The sequence below is a fragment of the Micropterus salmoides genome, unplaced genomic scaffold (genome assembly GCF_014851395.1).
Source record: "Micropterus salmoides isolate LMB-PRFRI ecotype aquatic unplaced genomic scaffold, ASM1485139v1 Ms_hic_scaffold_10, whole genome shotgun sequence".
NCBI lineage: Eukaryota > Metazoa > Chordata > Actinopteri > Centrarchiformes > Centrarchidae > Micropterus > Micropterus salmoides.
The window spans coordinates 12,486,349-12,502,513 of record NW_024040041.1 but is presented as its reverse complement, the minus strand read 5'-3'; the positions used below and the strand labels follow the sequence as shown (position 1 = coordinate 12,502,513).

The 16,165-nt window shown below is 41.7% G+C and overlaps 1 protein-coding gene, 1 long non-coding RNA gene and 2 other non-coding genes across 5 annotated transcripts; 1 reads left to right on the top strand and 3 right to left on the bottom strand.

Annotated features, from left to right (window-relative positions):
* The first annotated feature begins 1,444 nt into the window (after positions 1 to 1,444).
* LOC119886071 (fas-binding factor 1 homolog) lies at positions 1,445 to 12,797 on the top strand. The gene is made up of 31 exons (XM_038696580.1): positions 1,445 to 1,963; positions 2,162 to 2,192; positions 2,503 to 2,550; positions 2,637 to 2,682; positions 2,758 to 2,827; positions 2,925 to 2,975; positions 3,274 to 3,415; positions 3,544 to 3,624; positions 3,738 to 3,785; positions 4,342 to 4,485; positions 4,581 to 4,713; positions 4,967 to 5,127; positions 5,233 to 5,326; positions 5,416 to 5,871; positions 6,098 to 6,168; positions 6,587 to 6,793; positions 6,876 to 6,928; positions 7,028 to 7,075; positions 7,166 to 7,297; positions 7,459 to 7,559; positions 7,719 to 7,925; positions 8,394 to 8,501; positions 9,480 to 9,619; positions 9,697 to 9,815; positions 9,972 to 10,094; positions 10,186 to 10,362; positions 10,467 to 10,643; positions 10,730 to 10,867; positions 11,629 to 11,728; positions 11,824 to 11,954; positions 12,631 to 12,797. The coding sequence occupies exons 1-31, from the start codon at positions 1,961 to 1,963 to the stop codon at positions 12,694 to 12,696; spliced, it is 3,606 nt and encodes a 1,201-aa protein (XP_038552508.1). The 5' UTR covers positions 1,445 to 1,960; the 3' UTR covers positions 12,697 to 12,797.
* Positions 12,453 to 14,122, bottom strand: LOC119886074. 2 transcript variants are annotated; one of them, XR_005441427.1, is made up of 5 exons: positions 13,836 to 14,122; positions 13,570 to 13,641; positions 13,324 to 13,386; positions 13,087 to 13,135; positions 12,453 to 12,898 (listed from the first exon to the last, which is right to left on the bottom strand). It is a non-coding gene; the product is annotated as an uncharacterized LOC119886074 (long non-coding RNA). The 2 variants fall into 2 exon arrangements; XR_005441426.1 differs by having other exon boundaries at positions 13,989 to 14,122.
* LOC119896646 lies at positions 12,982 to 13,051 on the bottom strand. Its single transcript, XR_005443264.1, has one exon. It is a non-coding gene; the product is annotated as a small nucleolar RNA R38 (small nucleolar RNA).
* On the bottom strand, positions 13,209 to 13,282 carry LOC119896648. Its single transcript, XR_005443265.1, has one exon. It is a non-coding gene; the product is annotated as a small nucleolar RNA SNORD49 (small nucleolar RNA).
* Positions 14,123 to 16,165: the final 2,043 nt, after the last annotated feature.

The window sequence follows — 16,165 nt, the reverse complement described above, 5'->3', positions numbered from 1 at the left end:
TGGTCGTGGAACAAAGCTATATTTTCTGATGATGGAGGAGCAGGGAAAGGCTTGTCTGTGTTATAAACCTAACTTTGAGCAATGTGCTTACTGTGCTGATTAAATGTGCAACATCAGACCTAGACCTGACTGAATTAAACATAGACCTCAGAAGATAAATTATTCAGCTCATCAGATTATTTGTTGTAACTGATTTGCTTCGGCCAATGTTCTAGGCTCTGATGCCACCTGGTGGTAAAACCATTTGGTAACCAGAGCAACCAGGTATATGCTCACCGGCCACTTTATTAGGTACACCTTGCTAGTGCCAGGTTTGCACCCCCTTTTGCCTTCAGAACTGCCTCAATTCTTAATGACATACTACCTAATGACAAACAACAAGGTGTTGGAAACATTTCTCCGAGACTTTCTTCCATATTAACATGATAGCATCACGCAGCAACCACATCCCAAAGGTTCTCTATTGGATTGAGACGGTGGAGGCCACTGGAGTAGAGAGTGAAAGTCAGTGAGAGTCATTGTGGTCAGTAAGGGATGGCCACGGTCAGCAACAATACTCAGGTTGGCTGTCGCATTTACACGATGCTCAGTTGGTACTAACGGGCCAAAAGTGTGCCAGAAAAAAAACCTCCCCCACACACCACCATCCTGAACCATAGATACAAGGCAGGATGGATCCATGCTTTCATGTTGTTTACGCCAAATTCTGACCCTACCATCTGAATTGTAGCCTCAGTTTCCTGTTCTTTGCTGACAGGAATGGCACCCGGTGTGGTCTTCTGCTGCTGTCGCCCATCTGCTTCAAGATTCAACGTGTTGTGCATTCAGAGATAGTATTCTGCATAACTAGGTTATTTGAGTTACTATTACCTTTCTGCCATCTCAAACCAGTCGGCCCATTCTCTTCTGACTTCTAACATCAACAAGGCATTGTCCCACACAACTGCCTCTCACTGGATATTTTCTCTTTTTCAGATCATTCTCTGTAAACACTAGAGATGGTTGTGTGTGAAAATCCGAGTAGATCAGCAGGTTCTGAAATCCTAAGACCAGCCCGTCTGGCTCTGACAACCATGCCACGTTCAAAGTCACTTAAATCCCCTTTATTCCGCATTCTGATGCTTGGTTTGAACTTCAGCAAGTTGTCTTGACCACGTCTTCCTGCCTAAATGCATTGAGTTGCTGCCATGTGATTGGCTGGTGAGCTATTTGTGTTAACAAGCAATTGAACAGATGTACCTAATAAAGTGGCCAGTCAGCATATGTCAAGGGAAGTCAAACATAAGGAATTTCATAATTAACCCAAAACAAACTCCTTTTCTGAAACATATTTCATTAAAGGGTACGCTAAAACAAAACTACTCCACTCATACCTTTATAAATCATAATTGCAATCCGGAAAAAAAAACCTAAAAGAACTACATCACCCACAATGCACTGCGGGATGTAAATAGGAAACGTCTGTCTCGCGCCTGTTGGTACTGTGTGTTAACGTTAGTGCTGCAGTGAATCTCCCAAAGATATATGCGTCTCATTTGCCTTTTGCTTTATGTGGAGCTTAAAGCTTTTATACTTTATAATGATAACCACACAGTTTGTGTTAGAAGATTGAAATAGCTTAGCTGTGCAACATGGCTAACGAACAGCCATGTCGGTGTGCGCTGCCTTAACCGTGTAACGTTAGTTAGATTAAGTTAGAGGCGGTGTGATTCGTTTCATTGTTAACCTACTTCAAGTAAACAATTTGCTAAACGTCGCGACTACACATGACTGTATTAAAGCATGAAACAATAGATTCTGTAGCTATATTAAGTAATTACAACCGTGTGTTGTGTCCTTAACATGAGCGCTCACCTGGTGAACAGAGTGGTTACCATTGGAGACTGGGGACGCCTAACGTTAATAAGATTTAACGTTAGCTAAGTTAGCTAGCTACTAACGCGCCCAGGAGAGAATCAACATGGTGAGTCGAACTGGTGCCAGTATCAATATTTCATGTTTTTAACAGGATTCTAGAAAAATTTAAAGGCATGGATGAGTCATGTTAGTTATGTGTGACATTGAACCGCTGGTTTGCTCTTTGCAGTGGACCCAGTATCTGACTCATTATTATTCTCCTCCAGCTGTAAAAGAACTTATTATATTTCACTGTTATTTACAGGCTTCAAAGCTGAAGGGCAAACCATCAAAAAGTAAGCTCCTCAAGTGTTATATGGATTCTGTACGCCATAGTTTCACATACTGCAGTATTTAGTTAAGTTTGTCTCTTACAGTCTGTACAGCATTAGGTCCCTCCACCAGAGCAGAGAGACAATAGCAGAGAAACAGATTTAAATTTACAACCAAGATATGCAATGTAGTAATGCTACAAATACAAGTAATACAGAAAAACATAATTTGGCAGAAGACCTGGTAGCAGTATATTCAGAATGGAGCCAAGGCAACTTAAAGTGTAATAAGTGGAAGAGTGCCAAGCTTGTGTAAAAGTGTGGTTTTCCTCAGGTTCATTCGGAGATGAAGATTTGCTGGACAGCTTATTTGATGATAAAAGTAAGTGTGCAGTTTTAAACCAACAACTATTATAATTATCAATATGGTGTCACTTTGAAAGTTTCTCTCAACAATTTACTCACCAGAACACCCAGTAAGAGGGAAAGCAACTCGGGGTGGGCCACTGAATCGGTGAGTGTGAGGACTTCAAGAGTTACATGCCACCAACTATAAATGTTGTGAGTTACATTACATTTTCCTCTCCAGCTCTTCTGCAACTGATAACATCTTCAGTATGCTGGCAGAGGAGGTAAATAGGGATGGTGGAGACACTGAGGTATGTAGACAGACGTTTGGAAAGGGGCACAAAGATACATGCTTAACTTCATATTTCTTAGCGTAATTTGTGTCTGATATTTTCTTTTCTGTCCAAGGACTCTGATGTCTCAGCAGCAGATCCCAGTGACATACTGAAGAACATGAAGGTAGGTCACTATAAACTGTGGAAATGTATACATTTATTAATTTAGCAGATGCTTTTATCCAAAGCAACTTACAATTGCTATATACGTCAGAGGTCGCACGCCTCTGGAGCAACTAGGGGTGTGTCTTGCTCAGGGACACATTGGTAGATGGGTCACAGTGGGGAATTGAACCCAAAGGCATGTGTCTTATCCATTGCGCCATCGCCACCCACTAGACAAAGTTCAGCTTTGTAGTGTTCTGTAAATGTTCATGGATCCACTCACAGTGCCTGTTGTTTTTCTGTCTGTCCGTGTACAGGACATGGATGATATGGATGCTGACCTTTTTGCATCAAAGAAAAAGCCTAGTTCCGCTCCTGCACAAACAAAGCCAGTTGGTAATGAGGGGCAAAAGAGAAACTGTTCCTTGTTAGAAAGTAATGTAAATCCAGAGGGAGCAGGTAATTCAGCGCAGAGTGTTCTTGCATAAGTTTTTTTCTCATTATTAGCTTCACGTTGTTTTCGGCTTTTGAAGTTTACAAAAACAGCAGCATTCAGAGAGAGCTGTGTCTCCCACCACTTCACTCAGATGAACCCACCACTGGAGGAAAGAAGCCAAACTCTGCACCTTCGTCCACTGCACCTAACTACAGGAAGTTCACCGTCTCTGGTGAGTGAGCCCTCCTTTTCCCACCCCTCTCTGACACAGTAGCTTTATCCAACTCAACAGTGGTTTACTGATAGCTTTGTTTTGTTTTTCCTCAATCTGCTGCATTGATTTAGACAGTGGTGGTGATGAGGAAGGTGTTGGTCAGACACCTCACACTAAAGGTATATTACTTTTACTTGTAGTCAAATAATCGCAGTGGGTGGTTTCAATGCGGGTCTGTGAGTAGTTTGAACAGGAGAGGCGTGCACTACAAAAAGTGACAATAGTTGGAAAACCCACACAAATGTACAAATCTAGAGGTAGATTTGCTTTTTAGAGACCCCAACACCTAATGATAACTATCCAGTCAGTGTATTACCATATATGGAGTTACTCAGTCCTTGCTACACTTGTGCAATCTAATGCAACACAATTCAACAGCCCTCCAATAAATCCTGTATTTGTAGAGCTCACTGTCCTAAATTTATCTAATATTATATATAATAAAATATTTTGTCCACTCCATTTACATACAGGATATAAAAATGCCTGTCACTGAATTCTTAGTGTATAAACATAAATAATTGTAATGTATTTGAAGATGTGTAAAAAATGTTTGTATGCGTTATTTTAAACATGTAGTCAGACCGTGTAAGATGCCTCTTAATCATTTACTGCTTCACTGTCTCGTGTCCAAAAACAGTATAAGTAGAGTAAAGAATATAATTTCCTCTGCAGATCTAGGCGACCCACTGGCTGATCTACTTGATGACTTGCTTCCAGATGAAACCAAGCCCGAATCTAAATCCAGCACACAGCGGGCTAAACCTGAAAAATCAGCGCTATCTCCCTCCGCATCTCCTGTCCTAAAGACTGAAACACGTGAGCGTTAAATTATCCACAAGTCTTTATTTTCAAACTTAAAAAAACACTTAGGTAATGTGTGTGTGTGTGTGTGTTTATTCCTTGTTCATCAGCTAAGGCAGCAAAGACACGAGGTGATCTTACATTTGATGATGATAAGGATGACCTAATGGATGCACTCGGATTTGACAGTGATAAAAACAACCCCAAGAAAAAAGAGACTATGCTTTGGTCCAACAAGGAAAGGTAACAGCTCTGTCTTCACTTTTACCGCCCCATTCATATTGTTGTCCTTATTTATAGTGCTCAAATGATAAATAATTACTACCTTAGTGCCTTTGAGTTTTGGGATGCAGCTACAAACAAAGCCAGACTTGGGCAATGTTTTACAAAGCGATTTTTTTCTATCTATTCATTTTTCTCTTTGCCTTTTTTTGCAAAACTTTCCATGACATGCAGAACACCCTGTCCCTGTTCCCTTTTCCTCTGTTATGTGTAGCCTCAGGAGTGAGCCCCCTCAGAGAGCTCGTACTAGACTAGATGAGATTCTGGAGAGTTTGACTTCGCCTCGTCTTCTGGAGCGACCTCCGACGGGCGAGAGGAAGGAGCGGCCTCAGTCTCAAGAGAAGCAGCAACAAGAGAAGACCTCTAGTGTGAAAGGTAACAGCGCATCATGGTTTTCTGCTCAGCAAGTATGAGCAAGTACCATTTTAAAAGAGTGTAATATATTTAAAAACTAATTGTGTTCCCATTCATATTTATCAGAACCACTGGTAGAAGATGACCTTACATTTGGCTCCTATCAGCCCACTCTGGTATCTACGCCTGAAGGGCGCCAGTCCCGCAGACAGTCTGTCAGGTGTGTGTAAAGACCAATCTTGGTGTTTTACAGCAAGCTTTTTGCCTACCATTGTAAATTGAACACTAGATTTATTTTCTTGACATCAGATTTTCTACAGAGGATGTCAGTTCCTCTACCCCAGAGAAGAAACCAAAACCCACCACCCCTACTCGACGTCACAACTCTGCTGACTGGCTAGGCCTCAAGACAAACGACGACCATACCTTGCTAGAGGGTAATACCAAAGAGACCAAGACTTCAGCAGAGTCCCCAAAGGCTTCGTCCTCTCCTTCATTAGAGAGAAGACTCTCTCTGACTAGTCAGGGCACATCTGCTTTAAAAGTGGCAGCAAACACCCCTGCGCCAACTGATAATATTACCAAACAAACCAAGCCAGACGTCTCTAAAAGCCAGAAGAGAGAAGAGGAAGAGAAGGGTGACTGGTTAGCAGGAGCTCTGAGCAGGAGGAAGGCTCTGTCGGTGTCGAACACGGAGGCAAAAAGGTCCAAGCAGGAAGACTCTTTAGGCCTGGGAGAAGAAGTGGACCTGGAGTCCAATATTAGGTACTGTGCAAGCTACACAAAGCAGAAAGAAATACAATGACACACTGACAGACACTTCTCAGTATTGAATAATACCTTGCTCTTGTTTTCAGTACACAAGTCACTTCACAAGCTCCTGGGGACAGAAAGGACACTGTTATGTTTGTTAAGGACACTTGGTAAGGTGTTGTGTAAATCCATTAAACCCACGTACTCTAAGTGACTTCACTCCTTCTGTTTTGTGTAGCAACACTTTTCTTGGACAGCCCAGCCCCACTGCACACTCCACTCCTGTCATCGAGAAGAGGACCATGCAAGGTATTTAACACACAATGATCCATCCAAATAACTACTCTTCAGTTATATTTGAATTCATATAGCACAACCATGCTTGTTCAAAGCCACATCCCTCCCTGGCCCATTTACAGTAGAAGCCTTCCTTTCTTTTAGCCTCTCAACAGATTAAACACACCATGCAGGATGGTATGCACTTACAAGACTTACGCCGTGCTCATAATCTTAGCAAATCATTAACTCACATTCTACCCCTGCTCTGGTACAGATACCATTCCCATCTACCACTCAACTCCACCACAATCCCCTTCTGTTGTTTCCGAGTACACGTCCACCACCCACCACCCTTACCTCCCCTCCACCTCTGCATCCTCCTCACCAACTGCTCTCCCTGCTAAAGTAGACCTTGAACAAACTGTTGAAAGTTCCTCTCATCCCTCAGATTGCACTCCTCAAGTTACCGACCCATTGCCTGCCTCTGCTGCTAGCGTTAGCCACACCCAGCCCCAGGCTCAGTCCCAACCCCACCACTTACCATCCAATAAGGGATCCAGCATGCTACGAGAGCCCAGTCAGGCTCCGGATGAAACCCCCCAACAGCTGCCATTGCTCAACCCTATGTCTACTATACTGTCTGGCTCAGTGTGGTGTAGGTAATCCTATCTGATGTCAATTTAGATACAGTTGCATTTTCTAAAATGACTGTTACTCATGGGTTGTTTTCTTTCCAGCAGTTCCACAGCAAAACCAAACGCAAAGTACATCAACTGCTGTCCCACAACAGGTATATGTGCTTTTCTGTAATACGGTTGTCATGATCGGTCAGATATCATAATATGCCTTTTTTTGTTGTTTTTAAATCCCTTCCATATCCTCTGAAAAGGTGACACTTTCAGCAGACAGTCTGCAGCAGCTGCTTTTGCAACAGCAGGTAAGGAAGTCTCTACTTGCAGATTTATTCAAAATAAAAGAACACATTATCACCTTGTTTGCTCTTGACTTGCTCACTTTTCCCCCAAAGATGATGCAGGCTCAGTTGCTGGGCATCGGGGGCGTCGGGGATGCAGGGGTCCTGCAGAGACTCAAACAGATAGAGCAGCAACCTGGAGACTATCAAGCTTTACAGGCTCGCATCATCCAGCTGGAGGGACAGGTACATTAATGTTGTATTAGAGACGAAAGGGGAAACATAAGAACCGGACATCGGCTGTATTTTCAGTAAGGAATAGTAGCCTTACCTGCTGCCTCAACTTTCCTTCCTGTGTTACCTCCATGTACCTGCGCAGCCCGAAACTCCTATATGTTTTTGCACAGGTGAAGACCCTGCAGCTGGAGCGAGACCAAAGCCAAACGTTGCTAGAGAATGTCAAGCAGAGGCATAAAGAGGATATGGAGCTTATGGAGAACGCACACAAGTAGTTCATTCATAGACAACACACACATACATATATATGTGTAGTGCACACGTGCATCATGTTGAACATACATTATGCACAATTCCCTGCACTGAAAGCAGCATGTGTGTGTCTGTTTGCTTAACACACTCACTATAAGTGTTTTCTGTGCACGCCCAGAGCTCGTGTGAAGCTGCTTGAGGAATCTGCAGCACAGAGGGACACACAAGCGCGGAAGGAGTGTGAAGACCTAACAGAACGCCTGGCCGCAGTAACACGATCAGCTGAGCAGGAATGCGCAGAGCTGCAGGCTCAGTACCAGCGTAAACTGGCCCAGGCCCAGCAAGACAGAGACCGCGAGGTGGAGAGACTCAGAGACCTCCAGAGGTACGCCAGGGAGGCCTTTTCTGTAGTAAGAGATTGATTGTGTAACAATCGCAATAGCAGATACCGCATCAGTTGCAAACGCATGTACTGACTGAAAGGTAATCATTAAAGTAATTTACATACAAAATAATAGTTCCATAGGCACCACAAGACACAGCAACACAACAATGAGTTAACAAAACGTATCCAAACATGTTTTAGACCAATCAGATCACCCGGCTTATTCTTTTATATTATAAAATGCAGTTTGTTTCCGCACATCAGGTTTACAGTTATTTATCTGAGTAATACACAAAATCCCCTCAAATCTGGAACATGGAGCGATGTCAAAAGACCTGCTCTGGGTTTTACTAAACTACAGTATTCAGATAAGTTAATAAAATAACTCAGGAAGTCTCAGAATGAGCACATTAAATGTTATGATAAGTAATAAGGCTTATCATATATTTGGTGTATTTTGCCTTCAAGGAAATCTATCTTGGAGATGAAGAAAGACCACGAGGACCAGGTCCGGAGGCTGAAGAAATTAAAAGATGAAGAGATTGATGCAGTTACCAGCGCAACATCTCAGACCAGGTAAGTTGTTTTCAAAGAGCACCAGTCCTGTTTACAATTATACGAGTAAATTATATTCCTGTAAACTGTACTGTGTTTTTGTGTGAAATACCAGTTTCAGTGCTGATATTACCATGATACACTGCAAAGGCAGAAAGTAGCTTAATGTTTTTATTCTATTTAAACCTGCAGTTCTGAACTTTTGGCTCCCCTTCTGGCAGCGACAGTAATTACACAAATACGGTCGACGAGTGCTTGCCTCAGGCTCGTCTTCAGAAATAGTTACAAAAATACAGATAACTGTCCACATTTCCACGACAATAATCCATTATTTAGGTAGAGTAAATGTGATAGCTACGTAGCCTACTCCAAATATGTTACAAATGCCAACCTGTCTTGGAGCAGTAACTCGACATCAGTGTCTGTCCTCAGTCCTTCCTCTTCCCCAGCACGAGGAACAGCTACAGCAATGGTTATCTGTGTTTGTCCTCACTGTTTTTGACTGTTATCCTTCAACTCAACTTTTTATGTGGAGCATCAGAAGCTTTTTTGGACACTTCTTGGGTTTTTCTGCCATAGGCTGTGCCATTCCCCTAGTTGCTGTAGCCGTCTCCGTCACTACAGTTGCTCATCTCTTCGCTCTGGCAAACCAGTCATTGCTGGTTGATGTTAAACCATACAGTGTATGTGTTAAACACATCACTACCAGTGCACCAGTGAGGGAATGTCGCCACAGACACAAGATTTTTTTAAATCTCTGGAATACTGCGAAATAAAGAGAGATTTACCTGGCTTAATCAGCATTGTGTGAACTTGAGGACGTTCATTTATATGTAAATGTCCCGCACTCCCAACTTTAAAAGTCAGCCTGGAGTTGTTCTTTTTTTATTGCTGATTTTCTGTATCCAAACAGATTTTCAATGTTTTCAACAGACCAGTCTTGGTCAGGTTTCAGAGATTTTTGAAATACCAACTAGTTTGTCTGTGTTTTTTGTACAGGTCTCTCACTGTGGTGATTGAGCAGATGGAGCAGTTCTCCTCTCAGCTGGGGGAGCTTTCTTCTCGGGTGGAGAGCACACATGAACACACAGCTCACGGCCTGGAGCAGGGGGCACGGCACAGAGACGAGCAACTTCGAAGTACCTCCAAAACACACACACACACACACACACACGTTATAAGTGGGTTAAGGTCATTAACTAAATGTACGTTTCAGTGATGCAGGACCGTCTGGCCCAGCAGCAGAAAGCCATGGCAGAGGAGAGAGCTTACCTCAAGGAAATAATTTCCAGGATGGACACTCAGCTCAATGAGCAACAGAGACAGCTTGAGAAGGTCGGGGTAAAAATAAAGATGACATGTTTTTTGGATAGCAGCATTTGCTTTGACATAGCAGTACAGCACACGTGCATACATACAAACACCTGAAATAAAAACTGATGCTTTTCCCCTCAAAGATTGAAAATACAAATTCTTTTTTCTATGCCACAGGAACGCTGGAAGATGACGGCCGAGCAGGCCAAGGCAGAATCCACCCAAAGAGGCCTGGAGGAAGAGCGGCGTGCCCTCAGCATGCAGATCACTGTGGAAAGAGAGGAGCTGGAAAGGGCGAAGGTGAGGCTGATGAATGTCCAAGTGCTCCATCTCGATTCCACCCCCACCCCCCACCCCCGCTTCTCACCTCTCCTGCCTGTGTTCCCATCAGAGCGCATTACTGGAGGAGCAGAAGTCAGTGATGCAGCATTGTGCAGAGGAGAGGAGGAAGCTGGCAGCTGAGTGGGCCCACTTCCACACTCTGGAGAAGCAGAGGCATGAGAGGGCTGAACGGGAAGTCAGCAGCCTCTTGGAGAAGAGAGAGGGATCAATCATCAGTCTGGCACAGGTGACCTTCACTACTGAAAAAGAGCGATTCTGATAGTCTTGCTTTGTTTTAAATGCTACTATGACCCCAAAATAAATGTATTTTTCTATCTGTTTCTGTTGTAGGAACAAGCTGACCTAAAGCTTCATACTGCAGAGCTGAAACAAAAGGAGATGGCTGTGGCACAGGAGAGAGAGACTCTGGAAAGACTGAGAGACGATCTGGAGAGAGAGAAAGAGAGAATCAGCAGCACAGCCATGAGACTCAAGACACGAGCCCAGGAGGTGGAGGCCTTCAGCAAGGTAAATCCAAACCACACAGATCCCTGCATGTTGTGGAGTAAACAATGTGTAATATGTGGGTTTTGACCACGCCATGTTCTTCGCAGCTTGCTGCAGAGAAGCACGAAGAAGGAGAACGAGCGTTGCACGAGGCAAAGCGTGTGGAGGCTGAGCATGAGACGAGGCTCAGAAATATCCATATGCAGACAGAGCGTCTGAGGCAGCAGGAACAACGACTCCTCCAGGTGCGTGTGTGTATTGCTTCTACCTGACAAGACATTACAGAAATAGTAACTGTTTGATGTAAGGGTGCTATGATCCATCGGTCACCGATCATAATCGGCCGATAATAGCTTTAATTAGTTTGACCGGTGGTCGCTAAAAAGGCCGATAAGAAAAGCCGATCAGATGATGCAATACTCACCAGACAAATTTTCAACGGCAGCTAAAATGTTTCACTACGCGGTCTGTTAGGGTTTCAAAGCTAGCTAGCACTAAAGTCCTTCTCAGACAAGAAGGGATTAACAAGGGTTTATCATCGACTCATGATGCCTGTGCTCCTTTATCTCCTAAATAGTTTTATTGCAGTCTATAGTTGTAGTAAATTTATAAAGATGCTGTTTGTTGTGTTTTTGTAATTTATTCCTCAGTAAAGCTATATTTGTTACGCTATAAGATGTTCACAGTAACCAGGCAAAGGCTGCTATGGTTTAAGTCTAACACAGATTGAGCGGAATTTGTTGCCCATGTTTCCTGGCAATAAAATAAACAGCTGTCATTTCATGATACTTTATACTTTATCATCTGTTAACTTTAACACTTAATACATTGTTTTTAGGACCAATTAAATAAATATAAAGTATACTGTTTAATTCTACATGATAAATAAAAGGCTCCAAATAGACCCAGTGAATCTGTATCGGCCGATACTGCTTTCAGCAATCGGCCCAAAATAAATCCCAATCGGAGCACCTCTAGTGTGATATCGAAACACTTCTTGTTACAGGAGCAAATGCAGTTAAATCACCTGCAGAAGGAGACAGAGAGGCTGAGGCAAGATCCTCCAATTACCTCTTTACCACAAGTGATTCCACCCCTTTTACCAGGTGAGAAAATCTATCATTCAACAAAGTTACTCATACAAAATAAACTCATCTAATGTTGTTTAAAGTGCATATATCACAGATTTTGTTATCTGTAGATGTAGGTTCAGTGTTGCCAAACCCTGAGCTGGCGTCGACCTTGAGTATTCCCACTCCTACTTCTTTTCCCAACTCTCAGTCCATGGCTCTTCAGGCTAGTCTGGCTCTGTGGAAGTACACTGCACAAAAGGTAACCAGGGAAGACACCTTTATGCTGAAGCAATAGGAAATAGTCAAGTCACATAACAAGTGATGTTTCTAGTAAAGTTCCAAAAGTAATTTTGACTAGTGTATGACCAATGCATTTTACAATAGAGAACTATCCTGCTCCAATTCAGACACATTGAATCACACTGTATAAGCACAGGACCACCATCTTCACAGGCATCAGTGGTTTGCAATAATCCTTACATCTATAAACTGTCGCAGTGTTAAATTTTTTTCTGGATTCTTAAATACACGTGACTAATTGCAATACTTTTGAGATGGTAATGGAACTGAGACAAGGCCAAAAAGGTTTGAAAAATCCTGATAAGTGATTACATTTGATCAGTGTCAAATCATTAGTTCTTTCATATTAAAGGTTGATTTTCATCTCTGGAGTAAAAGTATGAAACCAGATGTTCAATTGTTTTAAGCCATTATGGCCCTTACATGAATGTTATTCACTTCACATAGTAAACACAAGGAGGTTGTTTGAGGCTTTAATGTAAAAATTTAAAGAGGCTAATTACAGTAACATGCGGCTCACTCACAATTACACCCCCCCCCCCCAATACTTAAAGTCTGCTAGTACATTTAATATTTTCAGGAACATATTACAGTTCAACTTTCTGGTGCCAATCACTTTCTTCTCCTGCCCACAGGACCGTGAATACCTCCAAGAAGAACAGTTCTTCTTAGACAATTTGAAGAAGAAATCTTACAGATGATCCTTCAGCATAGACTAACGCATGCTGGGTGCTCCCAGTAGGATTCATGTTACTTATCATGTGCCATGATGCTGGAATTTTAATAAACATTTTTTAGATCACTCATGGTTTAATCAGACAGATGTGCTGTATTTAATATACTGTGGCGCCAGACTTCTGGATGATCCAAGCTGTGTGGTGTCCACTTCTCCACTGAAGTCATCTGCAAGTAGTAAAAGAAGTAGTTAGTACTTTTTAACCACTTGAATGCAAACTGATATGTCACTTAAAGCTATAGTGGTCCCGTCAAGCCTCAGGTTACCATGACTCCACACTTATGTTCAGACAGGGATAACTTGTATCATCAATGGCTTGACTTTAATCATCAACTGACAGTCTTACAACCTTTACCTGTTCAACTTCTCTGCAGCCTTGTGCCGTCTTGCATTGCAGATAAGCCCTGTAGGAAGAATTTGACATCTACATCAAGTTCCGTTTATGCACACCAGAAGCCAAAATAGTTTGACAGCATTTCTCAGAAAAGCTATTGCCATCGTCAGTTGTCGCATCAGACGGCACTTCCTATGCAGCAGTTTTCGTCACTGAATCAGTAGCAACGTGGATCATAAGAAGCAGGGGGGTACAAACCTCTTCACCATGTCTCCTCCCTTTCGACAGTGAAGAGTCAAGCAGCACAGAAGAACCGTGAACCTGCAAGGCCACATCACATTAGTGGTAGTTCATCAGCAGCTTGCGACTCCGCACATCAGTCTGCTGCGGCTCAGATATCATTGGTTTCCACATTTGTGTTTTCAGACAGGGATAACAAACTCATCATATGCAGTTCAGAGAGTCGGGAAAAGAAGCTATTGCATTTGTCAGTTTTAACGTTACCTTTCATTACGACGAAAAGCTCAGCCCTTTTTTGGCAGGAAAATATCCTCATTCCACAACAGCCAAATCTGCCTGTAAAGTAAATATATTAAGTTGCACAGATTTGTAATTAAACACAGCCGGAAATAAAGTTAACTTAGGCCACGTTCCTGTCAGTCCCTCTCAAACCACGACGCAAGTACAATTTGAACTTGTTTAAACGTTACCCATGTTACTGTGTAGCAATGGATTTAATGCATGTCCTCTAGTTTTCCAAAATCACCTACTTAAAATCCAGTTGTAGCTTTTGCCCGACGTAGTCTTCATCCACGTGTTTGCTTGACTAACAAGGATAGCTAACTGCTAGCGGGCTGGTACAGTTCACATGCTACTGCCTCCAAGTTTCCTCACGTTACATCAACCAGTCATCCAATCCTTACCTGTTCATGGCGGCTCATCTGTAGTAAAGTCCATATTTATACACGAATGCATCGCTACATGTGAAAACGGCATGATGCAGCTGGAGCCTCCCTGCTCACGTCTACCGTACCGCCAACCAAAGAGATCAAGACTGAAAATCTCGCGTGAGAACCCTTTTAAACGTTGTTAACGTCACATCCCACGTGATTGCTGACTGGGTGTGGTTAAAGTTCAACTTATATTTTCAATTAAATTGTGAAAATACACCAAATTTAACTATAATTTAACAACAAATAAGATATACGTGATTGTAAGAACTGCAATTCGACACGTACAGCAAAATATATAAAATAATATGTAATGTTTAAATTGCTTTTAGATTGTAGCCTAGGAAAACGACACGCAGAATAGTGAATGGTGTGTTAATTCTTTGTTGTAGGCTAATGTCAGACTTATCCATAAACAAGTAGCCATAAAGATGTCAGACAATCATATCAAGTTTGATCAATAACATTATATTATTCCACCTCAATCTCAACTATTGTCTGGTGTCATAAATACAATGTCAGATGTGTGTATCAAAAAGATAAATAGCTCCAGTCGATACACACAGTTGAAGAGGGCAGAGCATGTTTATTTCAATGCTTTAGGGTGTGACATGTAAATCCATGGATGAATTATAATAATGTATGCTGAGATGTGCACTTAGCCTCGAAACTGATGAAAAATATGATAACTGAGGTTAATAATTGGGATCACATTCAAGAAATAATTTGAAAATTTCTGATGTCTTCTGGAGGATGTTTAGGGGACACAGACTGTCAGTGATAGATATCCGCATAGCCTGGGCAAAATACAACAAACCAATGAAAGGGAAATAACTTATTTGACAAAATAAGAGATGCCAATTACAAAAACATTTGTGGACACATAACTCTTCAGTTATATAGCAAGAGCACCAGTAGCTACCATGCAGTCCCCATCAAAAATGGACAAAGTAGGGATCTCAGGCAATAGCCAATAAGTTTTGTTTTGTGGCATCATGTGTAAGAAAACATCCTGAGAGGTAACTCGTGGAGTTTTATTATATAAACAAAGAAGCAACTCTTAATGTAGTTTTACAAAACAGTCTCAACTCAAGGCCCAATTACAATCACAATCAATCACGTCTCATGGTCTTCACCTGCAAACGGGGGATACACCTGATAAAGCTATAGTGGACTTTGAGTTAAGATTGTTTAGTCAAACTACTATTTTTCAAGGTCAAGAGTGACCTTTCACGCCTAATGCATTTTTAAAAACTGAATGTCATCATCAGACATTAAGCTCTCGTAATTTTCTAACAAATAGGCCTACTGGTTGGTGTCCTGCAGCAGAACGCATCCTGACAAGAAGAAGGAAAGGTTTGTGGGAGTCAAGTCAAATAAATCTAGATTTTAAGATGGTAGCTTATAGTTCAATATCAAATGTGTAAGTGAATGGAATATTTGTTGAACTGTTCTATAGGGTGAATTCAGATATTGGGACATCATGGGACAGCATGAGAAAACAGTACTTGTACTTCTACCCTGAAAAGTGTAAGTCCAAGCAACTGATGCTAAGACCATGCTGGGGAATTACATGACCAAAGTCACATGACATGATTCCTGTGACATCATATGTGTGGTTGTAGTCAGTGTCAAACAATAATTTGACCCCAAAAAGCAAGAGGTAAGATAAATGACAAATGCTTCAGCTTGATTTAAATACAAGGGTATAGGCTACAATTTGAATGACTGCTAGATTGTAGATATGAATGATAGCTATACAAACATGTATGTAATAGGCCTAATGTAGGCCTATCAAAATTAATATAGGCCTATTTAGTTTAAAATTAAATTTAGCCAACATTTTTTAAAACAGGACATTTTCTTGCTGTTATGTAGGCTATTAATCTACTTCACATGTATAGAGTAGGTTAAGATCTTTTTAAGATTTATGAACGAAATTCAAATAGCTTGTATGCTAACCACCCAAATTGTGTAATAAATTGTCACAGGAAACAGGCAGCCACATCAATAGAGAGTGCAGACTAATAGCCTACATAATATCAAGTGGGCTATAGAAATATAACGTTTAAAAAAAATCTGTTTAAAAACTTAAAAACATTTTGGGGACATTTGGGATTGAAAGCAGGACCTGGCTAAAGAATCTGGGT

Coding starts and splice junctions, on each gene's coding strand:
- LOC119886071 (XM_038696580.1), top strand. Junction 5,128..5,232: donor GAAGACCTCTAGTGTGAAAG/GTAACAGCGCAT, acceptor CATATTTATCAG/AACCACTGGTAGAAGATGAC. Junction 7,926..8,393: donor AGACTCAGAGACCTCCAGAG/GTACGCCAGGGA, acceptor TTTGCCTTCAAG/GAAATCTATCTTGGAGATGA.